This window comes from Aristolochia californica, unplaced genomic scaffold, assembly GCF_029961685.1.
Source record: "Aristolochia californica isolate CCGP_79_NKW_82.1479 unplaced genomic scaffold, dmAriCali1.0.hap1 SCAF_5, whole genome shotgun sequence".
Taxonomy (NCBI): domain Eukaryota; kingdom Viridiplantae; phylum Streptophyta; class Magnoliopsida; order Piperales; family Aristolochiaceae; genus Aristolochia; species Aristolochia californica.
This window is the reverse complement of record NW_027182214.1, coordinates 6,485,025-6,495,708: the sequence shown is the minus strand read 5'-3', so window position 1 is coordinate 6,495,708 and position 10,684 is coordinate 6,485,025. Positions and strand designations below refer to the sequence as shown.

The window sequence follows — 10,684 nt, the reverse complement described above, 5'->3', positions numbered from 1 at the left end:
ACCTCTTCACCTTCTCCAACAGCCAGATAGCTCTACTCGTGGTTGTTTTGGTGTTGCCGAGACAAAATGGTCAGGACATTCTTCGTCGGCGGCAACTGGAAATGCGTAAGTTTAGATCTTAAGTTGTTTTTGCGATCTGTTGTTTCGTAGTGTTTCTCGATGTTTTGTCGGAATTCGATTTACTGGAGTTGTTTTGGTGATCCGTCTCTGTTTTACCTATCTCTATCTTATAAGCGAATCGGGTCCCTAGATGTTAATATCCTAATTATCAGATGGATTCCCATTGTACTCTTTGGTTTGAGTCTGCTTTTTTCTCCGATACTTCGAACTGTACTTAGTGGTAGTCGATCCGAAAGAAAATAGGCAATTGATGGTGGCCGACCTGAGTCTGTTTTTTTTTTTTTTTTTTCTCCTGAAGGATCTGAAGGTCCCAGCTCTCACCCCAGTGCTCATCTACTCTTGCTAGACGACGAACCCTCTTTATTATCTTTCCAATTATCTTTCATCCCTACCTTTCCAGTGTACTGGATGACAACATCTGCTATTGTGATTGTGTTTATTCTTTTTTGTTGTCCCTTTACCTGTGACGGTTGTTGCTTCTGCAAAGGTTCTTCTGGATCTCCGGTTTGATTAGGTTTTATAGCTCTTGGATGCAGGGCAAGGAAAGATGCTACTTGTTGGTTTTATGTTTTTCATTTGCCCTTGATAAGGAAACGATAGAGGTTTTCAATCTACAATTTTGACCAGCTACTAATGATTTGAGCACTGTACTGCCTTTATGTGAGAGGATTTTTTAAATAACAATCATAAAAAAATCGGCCTTTACAACTTAGAAGACCCTTTCCTTTTAATTGTAGTACATGATTCCTTTTCTCAATAACATATTTGAATTAGTTCGACTAATGGTATAACTATTGATTTAGCTAGTAACTGTCTCCGCTGGATTGATATTCTTTGTGCAGAATGGGACTACAGAGGACGTGAAGAAGATTGTCACTACTCTGAATGAGGCTCAAGTTCCTTCGAAAGATGTTGTGGGTGCGTTGAGTTTTATAGCCTGTGCATTTCTTCATATTCAAAATATTTTACTTGTTCGAGATTACCTTCTTCAGATTTCCATGATTAGCAATGGTTGCTTTGTTCATGTGCTGATTTAGCTGTCTCTGAGTTGGAATATTTATTATTCATACTTAAAAGCAAGTTGCTTGATTTTCTCTATTCTACTAATACCATAAAGCCGTGTGTTGTCAATCAGAAAGTTTTCTTATTGTCCGCTTTCTAGTGCCCATAATTTTGCAGCATATTGGAAGTATTTCATGGTTAGTTATTGTTTTAACATATCGTTCCCTTTGTTAAACTTTGTTTCCCTTTCCTTCTTTCCTGGTTTGGCTGGAACTTGATGATTTTTTTCAAATTCTCTAAAATACATTCAATAACACAAACTGACTAATTTGATAGCTGTTTTTGCATGATACTGAATATTTTCTTCATTTTTTGTAGAGGTGCTGGTAAGCCCTCCGTTTGTGTTCCTTACCCTTGTAAAAAGTCTACTGCGTTCTGATTTTCATGTTGCTGCACAAAACTGTTGGGTGAGGAAAGGAGGTGCATTCACAGGAGAAGTTAGGTATGATCCAAAGCCTATCCTAACTCTGGTGCACAATGTGCTTGTAGATGTAAAAGGAATTTGTTTCATATACTTGCTAATGTGAAACATAAAAAAGATGTAAAAAATGCTTCTGGGTATTAGTTGATTGTTTATCTGGAAACTTGAGAGAAATGGCAAACATGATATGGATAGATGTGTAAGATAAATTTTGATAGAAGTCCTACTAGTCTTTGCATTAAAAAATGAGAGGAGTATCCACTAAAAAACAGAGAGACAAAGAAAGAAGAGTTTAAGAGAAAGATTCATGTAGCTGCCACTGTGTTTTCTTTCTTTCTTTCTTTCTTTTCAATGATGAGGTAGTGATGGCACTAGTGAGGGCAAGGATGTGATTATAACCGTAAGGCACTACTGAGGCAAATTAAAATCTTCATGGGTTGTATTTGTATTCTCAATGGTGTAGTATAAATCCTGACTCACATTGACATGTTTACACTATGAAAAGCTTTCAGCTGAAAAAAATGTCCAATTAGCAAAACCATAAATTACAGAAACAAAGGGAAATGTTGATTGGTGAAAAGCTAGAAAAATATCAGGAAGATATATGTATCTACATACAGAAGTAATTGGCGCTGGAGGATTTGAAAAAAAGACTACTATATAGTGATATTAATAAATGATGGAGCAGAGGCTTTCTAGATCGGCCATGCCCTGTGTTCATAATAAAAAAAATTATGGAGCTGAGCAAAAGGATTATGGAGCAAGTTTGACATAGTTGGGACAAGACTTTGATGATGATGTTGATGACATATATACATTTTTCGAATTCATCTTTTATGCAAATACTTACATATTCATTCATTTGGTAACATTAGTCATCTGTTTCAAATGCAGTGCTGAGATGCTTGTCAATTTGGGAATTCCATGGGTTATTATTGGCCATTCAGAGAGAAGAAGTCTACTGAATGAATCCAATGAAGTAAGTCATTTTGAGTTGCTTTAAAGGGATCTTGTATAGTGCAAACATTAGTTTCTTGCATATGACTTATTTCCTTCTTATAAGTCATGTTCTTCTGGGCAAGCTAATTTTTCTGTGATTGGTACCATGCATCTTGACTGCTTAAACCATTTAATTTTAAGTGAGGACCCTCATATGTTCTACTGGATTGAAGGTCCCACTGACGTTTCATCAGTCATAGCCTGACTTTATATACTGACCTCCTGATCATACTGGCTTAAACCCAATTAAATAAATGTTGTTTGTAAAAAAATTATTTCTTAGTTGGATGCTTTTGCAGAATAATTATATGAGTACTGAAAAATTTCCTTTCATTTTTATACATGTAATGGCAGTTTGTTGGAGACAAGATTGTTTATGCCCTTTCTCAAGGTTTAAAGGTGATTGCTTGTGTTGGTGAGACACTTGAGCAGCGAGAATCAGGACGCACCATGGAGGTGGTAGCTGCACAAACAAAGGCCATTGCAGGTGGTTAATTGTTTATTTTAAAATCTCCTTTGTACTCTCTGTTCTTTTTTTTGCTTTCTTAATATTTCTCTTCTTATCAATAAATCATGTGTTAAAAAAAAATAAAAAACTATAACTTAGAGAAAGCTGCAAGGGAAGTCTCTTGCATGGAGCCAGCCGGTATAATCTAAAACTTTGCAGCTTTACTGACTATTTGCATTGTTCCTTGTATCTGGAAAGCTGCAAGGGAAGTCTCTTGCATGGAGTCGACCAGTATAATCTAAAACTTTGTAGCTTTAGTGACTGTTTGCATTGCTCCTAGTATCTTGAAGCACTCACTTTTTGAACTATAAGTCTATTGTGAAGTCGTTCTTTTGTTACATATATGATTAAAAAAAGTAGCATACTAAAATATAAGCTATGTCTAGGCAAGGATTATAACCATATAGTGATGGCAGATAGGAAGTGCACTGGTTTCCCAATCACCCTTTCTGTATTAATCTGGGATGAGGTCAAGAAATAATCCTAGGTCAGGGTACGGTTGGTTGTGCAAAATGAAAGCCACAAAAAACCAGCCTGAGATAAAATTAAGCATGTATATTATTTTAAATTTATTAGTGATTATATATTGCTTGAGAGTTACAACATTATGGGCAAATCTGTTATGTCATCCTCTTCTTTCTGCAATTCTTACCTGGATATTGGTGATTCATTTGCAGCAGAGTAGGAAGGTTTATGCCATCACATGATAGGTTTTTCAGGAGTGTAAATTAGGAGCTATGTTAGAGTAGGTTCTTTATGTTCGAAGGGTAGAGGAAGCCTGGTTGTCTTTCTGTGTTTCGTAACTCCTATTATTTCTCTGGTAATAACTGCCCATCTTACTTCTTTTTCCCCTTTCATTTTTTTTTTAAATGTCCAGATCGTGTGAAGGACTGGACTAATGTTGTTATAGCTTATGAGCCTGTTTGGGCGATTGGAACTGGCAAGGTTGCCACTCCTGCTCAAGCTCAGGAAGTGAGTACCCTGATACTTAAGCTTCTTATATTTATCTGCATGTGCCTTTTGATTCAAAGTGCTTTTGTGAATTTTTAAGGTTTGATTGTTGCATCGAAGTGCTTATGCTTGTCAATCTTGTCGTATCTTGTCTCATTTAATTTCTTCCATCAGGTGCATTATGAATTAAGGAAATGGCTTCATGAAAATGTTAGTCCGGATGTAGCAGCAACAACTAGGATTATTTATGGAGGTACATTTTCTTTCTTACTGGAGTGAGAACTTCAAGTGTTACTTGAAATTATGTCTGCCTATCGTACTGAATCATGTTCTTGTTATTTGGATTTATTGCATTAACTTTTGTTGAAGTTGGTTCTATGTCCATCTCAAAATAACTAGCCGAAGTTAAGAAATCTTTTCCCAACTAATAACGATATGACTTTTCTTCGTCTCAACCCATGTGGGATTATTCCTTCTAACACTCCCCATAATGTCGAGGACAATAAAGTTGAGATGTGAACAACACAAACAGAGTATAAACTAAATGGGGTGTAAACTAGGCTCAATAAAACAAACATCCCACTCTAATACCATGTTAAAGTTGGGTTCTGGTTCATTTTAAAATGCTAGCCAATTATTCTTGGTATTAATCCATGAGGGATTATTCCTATTAACAGATTTTTATTTTTGTAGAGGACGTCGCTAAAAGGAGAAATAAATTCTTAGGAAGTGTTTTTTTTCTTTTCTCCTACAGTTGAGAGAAAAAAAAAATCTCTAAGCCGGAATGTCGTTTGTGTTTTGTTTGAAAGGACCCCTTTTGTGGTCCCTTTTCTAATAAACTTTAATTGCTTTTTCGTCAGTCTTATCATCATTTAAAACAAAAGTCGGATTTAACACATATTTGCACATGGGTTAACCGTCATCTTCTCATTACCACAAATGTTAAAGAAAGGTAGAATTAATGGATAATGGTGCACGTTATTTTGAAAGCAATTAAACACTTAATTGGTTACATCACTATTATTTTTATAGGCAAATTTTGTGGTTCTCTATGATCAGATTGTAAAAACTTGCATTAAAAATTTGGTAGGTTCTGTTAATGGAGCAAACAGTGAGGAACTAGCAGGACAGCTTGATGTTGATGGGTTCCTGGTTGGCGGAGCTTCTCTTAAGGTATGTTAGGTACATCTGGATCCAATGGTCCGTATCAGTCTGTACCTGAACTTGCAATGTTTTTTAGATCAAATCTGGTCTGTCCATATGGTTCATTAGACCTTATTGCTATTTTGAGTGTGAAGTGGCCGTATTTTGTTGTTCTCAGTCTGTGGTTAGTGTTTTAAAGTGATACTGATGTCTTTTCTTTTCAGCCTGAATTTGTGGATATCATAAAGTCTGCCACAGTGAAGAAAGCTGCATAAATGGAAGGGAGGTAGGAGTTGTGTGAGCTGCTTGCATACTCAGAATTGATTGCGTTTAAACTTCTGATGAATCCTTTGTACTTGCGGAGATCTGATCTACTGCTATTTCCTAGAGCTTAAATAAATTGTCCAAATACTGAAATTTTGCAACGTTTAGCTACATAGCCCATGGCATGTATTTGCATTTTGGTCATGCGTAATCGTGTTCAGTCGTACCTGCTCCATAAGCATGAATAGTTTTTTCCTGATTTCTTTCTTTCATGAGTGGTATGACTAAATTTTTATTTTACTTTTTTTTGGCAAAGACTTCACAAAAGCTACAGTTGACTGGTTAACGCTGTAAGAGCTGAGGAATTTTTCCTGGTAAGGTTGCTGCAAAATGGCACAGTGAAAATTTATCTATCAAATGTTCTTCATTACATTCCACAGCATTAAGATGTGTTTAAACTTCAAAGCATTTCTGGGAATTTCACTTCACATAATGGTGACATGGACTAACAAAGCCATAGGTGTGGTTTTAGCTGGAAGGTTGTAAGTAAAAAATTTATGCTCCATCATCTCGTAGTGGCCATGAAGGCTCATGACTTTTAATTCGAATATCTAACCCATCTGAGAGCAATCCTGTTCTCTCTTCTTCCATGAAAAGTCACTGTTTTCTCTTATAATGGAGGTCCAAAGGGGGTGTTCGTTTGTAAACATTCTCCATACAAGATCTGTTTTGATGACTCGATTCAGAGATTCCAAGTTTCTGAGTCCTACACCTTTATCCTTTTTCTGTCTTGCATAGGTTTTTCCATTGAACAAGGTCAATTTTCACTTCCTCGTTTTTAGGGCCAGAGGTCTCAAATCAGTTTCTCTATTCTGTGGTTATGGTTTTTTGGAAAATTGAAACAACTAATAACGAGAAGGGGAATGGAGGCCAATATTCATTTGATTAATGAAATCCTCCCAGCTAAAGTGAGGCTTCTGCTCGTCCAGCCATAAGCTTACCATTGATCTTTTTACAAAAATGTTATCAGTTATAGAGCTATGGAGTTACTGAGTTTAATAGTTGTTTCGTTTTAAGTTTTTCTCTATTGTTGTTTTCAAGAGAAAACAGGGAGTACATTCTTTAGGATTAATGGCTTTGTTTGGCTTCTCTTGAGAACTCGTTTAAATCTTTTTGCACATAGTGGGCAGATTTTGTTGGTCTCAAGATCTTCATAAAATTAGCTTTGATGATGATATATACTTAATTAAGTAATGATGTATATTAACTAAATTTTGACAACACAAAAAGCCTCGAAGAGAGTTCTATCATCACAGCCACACAATCAGGAAGGAAACATTCAAATGGCCCATTGGAAAAGGGTACAAGTAAGTTAGGAAGAGCATCATCTAAATAGCCTAGCAATACCCTTTTGACTAGATAAGAGAGAAAATTCTAGAAAAGATAACTGTTTGAATGATCAAAATGATGGTTAACATAGTAAGCCAAAGCCATCTAGAGCCAACCATTTGATAAACAAGGAGGGATGAAGTCTCTGTCAGAGTGGTTCCATCCACTCTGGTAGGTGGTAGCTTTTCGTACTTAACAGATCGGTTTGTTGGGTTGTATTGGCTAGCCCCTGTTAGTTTCGATCAAGGTCCATTTGCAATAGAGGAGGTAGCTTGAATATCTCAAGGAGAAACATCTCTCTAAGTAAGTGTGTAATTTTTTCCTTCCTCTTTGATGTCTTTTTGAAAGGTTCATCTAGAACCTGTTAATCTAAATTGAAAAGCATAGTTAGAGATAGAATCTAACAACAATCTCTCAGAAAATCATGTATTGACGAAAGAGAAATGAGATTTTTTAAGGTGTGAAGCCCCTCTCTTTCACTCTAAACACTTTCAAAAGAATTTTACGTGATAGAGAATAATGATGTTGACTTTTAGGCTTCCATACGTTATGATTTTGATGAAGAAGAGAAGGAAGAGGAAGAAGGAAGAAGAAAGGAAGGAGAAGGAGGAGGAGAAGAAGAAGAAGAAGAAGAGGAGGAGAAAGGGAAGAAGGATACATCTAAGAGAGGAGAACACGTGAGGGAAATAAACGAGGAGGAAGAATAGGGTTGTGGACTTGTGTCCTAAGTCTTCTCCCCCTTAAGTTTTTTTTTATAGATTCCCAAAGTACCAATATTATAAGTATACCATTCACCCTAGTAGAGTGAATAAGAGAAAAATCATAAGCTAATTACATCATTGATACCCCAACTTATTTATATATTCCAACACTCAACACTCTCCCTCAACCTGGGAGGTAATGACAATGATCCCAACTTGAAACAAATAAAATAGATGTAGTAATGATCTCCTCCATCAAGGTGTCCTAAATACGAAACCAAACAAAGTCTCAAAAAGAAAAAAATGGGTGACAAAACATAAGTTGTAACCAACCTCAAGGACTTTGAACAAATTAGAGATACAAAACCACTAAAGTGGGTAATGCCTATCACTCACAAGATGACGGTGAAAACTCATGGGTACCAATAAATAGGACCAACCAAAGCAACACACCAAAAAGATGACTAAAGGTTGCCAAATAAAAGAGTAATGGAGAATCAAATGAAGATAAGACGAAGCAGTCGGAGCTATCATGTGCTTTATTTTTTGAAGTAATTCAAATTCTTCATCATATGAAATTATGAACCAATAATGACAACAATTAGCAAATAGTGAACCCAAGGCAAGCAACCGAGGATTTCTTCTTCAATAACAATGTCTCAATCAAAGAAACACAATAGCAGTTGTTGTAATAAGCCAATGCCCAAATAGCATATATCAAATATGCTATTATATAACAACAGATAATCGGTAAATAATGAAAGTCCTTCAGAATAATAAGGACACATGAATTAATCTGCAGCAAATCTATCAATGAATAAGGAAGTTGTGCATCGAGTAATAAGTTAGAACCGAATAATAAGTTGAGGTATATCTCCATAACTAAACACATTATGACATTGAGCAATGAAAAATCAAGTGAAGTTGGCATTTGAAGGACGACCAACGGTCTATTTTGTGGCATTAAGGGAGTAAACTGAGTACGAGTGGTAGTTGCCAATTAATTAGATATATGTTTGTCTCTTGGTTTTCCAAGAAACAATATTCAATTGCCTAATCTACCACCGAGGCGGAATACATAGATTGTGGAAGTTATTGTGCTCAAAATTTTTGAATGAAACATGTTGAAGAACAGGTATGAAAAAAGTCTTAAATTACTCTCACAATAAGAAGTCACATAGAGTCAGGATTAATATGGTGGAGTCTTATAGGAGTCTCACAGGAGGAGGTCTCACATAAGAGTGTTAGTTAAAGGTGTTTTAGTTGTGTTAGTTTTCTATTTATATTTAGTTATTCAATTGTTATAGGACATCTTTTACTGTTTAACTTTGGGTATAACTTGGATAAGGGTAATTTAATTGTAATTGGATTTTACTAGTTTTCTCTATTATAAATAGAGGCTCATTGTACTCAAATCACATCAAGTTAGTGAAATATTTTTCTTTTCTAGAAATTCAATATAGTATCAGAGTGGGTTCTATGAGTTGACTCGGTCAACCCATAGAGATAATGTGATCATTTTCTGATCTATCATCTCTAATAGTTTAGGTTTGTATTATATCATTTTTCTTCCAATTTGTCCCGATACATGTTAGTTTCATGGCGTTCACACCTCCCTATAGAACTTTTCATATTGTAAATTATTATTTACAGAAAGATTATCAAGTCTAATTTCAAATAAAAAATAATTTTGGAAATTTGAGTTTTCTACAACGAGAAATTGATATTTGAAGATGAAAGGTCAGATTGCAAGAGAGCTTTAAACAGTTGTAGAAAAAGCTTCACTTTTTTAGCCACTTAAGCCATCAAGAATGAGACTTTATATGGAGAAATACATGTCAAAAGAAATATCTATAAGTATATTTTCTACTTTATCAAACCAATTTTCAATCTAAGTTTTTTATAAGGAAGTATCAATTTCATAAGGGTCAATGGCTATGGTGGCCAAAGAAGAAAGAGTACTCATTTCGACCAAATTACAGAGTTTGAAATCAATCAGATTCTTTCTCTCAAAATAAGTATATTTTATGAAGAAAAGTTATACTTTGATTAAATTTATAGAAGTATAGTTTCATAAGGTTATGTTAATCTGATCTATATTTAAGGAGATATTCACATTGGAGTTGGAAAGGTCATGCAACAAAACAAAGAAAATCAAGAGGTTATCAAAGATTAAAAAACGAATCTTTTTATGTCAAATTAGACATAACTTTAAATATTTTTGAGTCTAATTTATTAAGCAACAAACCATTTTTTATTCTAAGCCAATGAGTCATCATGGAGATAGTCACACATGTCCTCAACCCGATAAAATGGATTTTTTCCCATTTGACTACGATTGACATCTTTTGGATGTGGGTCATCAATCAGAAGGTCAGATTGAATTTGGGTACCAACTCATGAGTAGACAACCTCTCGTTTGCTTAGGAGATGGTGGCCATCCTACGCCATTGTGGGGTTGACCTCACTGATGAAGAGAGCACTGATACGACGAGGAATATGTCAATCAGCGAGACCAATGTTGGAAAATTTGGCTTCGCCAAATGGTGAGGTCAATGAGTGCAAAAGGAGATGATAAACAAGGAGGCACCACAAGTCATCGGTTCCGGGGGTGAAATGATCCCTGGTACCTCAAGCCAACCAGTACGAGATTGTGAAGAGGAGATGGACCACTAAAGAAAATTCCTCCTCCATGGACCAACTGAGAACTTTGGAGGACATGGAGGAGGATGTTCGGGCTACCTAGGCAGCCATTCTTGCTACACAAGAACAGTTGAAGCCCAGCCAGATCGTGATTCAAGCTAGTATACAAAGGCTTGAGAGTATGCTCAAGACTTTCCTTAGTCGTTCCACAACGCCATCCTAGTTACCCTTCAACCATTATCTTATCTTAGTTGACTCCCTTTTGTATTTACTTATGCTTATACTACACTTGTATTTACATTTGAGCATTTGTATGCACTTCTTGTAAATTTTAAAAGAAGGCCTTTGGGCCACTTTTTGCTACTCATGCTTGTTTTCTTTATATCTTTTTGAGTATGACAAAAAGGGGAAGAAAATGAATTACACCCATTCGAAACACTAAAAATTACAAATTGAAACTTAAAATGTAAAATGAGATATGCA

General features: G+C 35.6%; 1 protein-coding gene across 1 annotated transcript; it reads left to right on the top strand.

The window, feature by feature from the left end:
* LOC137965851 (triosephosphate isomerase, cytosolic-like) lies at window positions 1-5,768 on the top strand. Its single transcript, XM_068812219.1, has 9 exons — window positions 1-105; window positions 963-1,038; window positions 1,501-1,624; window positions 2,498-2,582; window positions 2,957-3,089; window positions 3,988-4,082; window positions 4,236-4,314; window positions 5,152-5,234; window positions 5,429-5,768. The coding sequence occupies exons 1-9, from the start codon at window positions 67-69 to the stop codon at window positions 5,477-5,479; spliced, it is 765 nt and encodes a 254-aa protein (XP_068668320.1). The 5' UTR covers window positions 1-66; the 3' UTR covers window positions 5,480-5,768.
* Window positions 5,769-10,684: the final 4,916 nt, after the last annotated feature.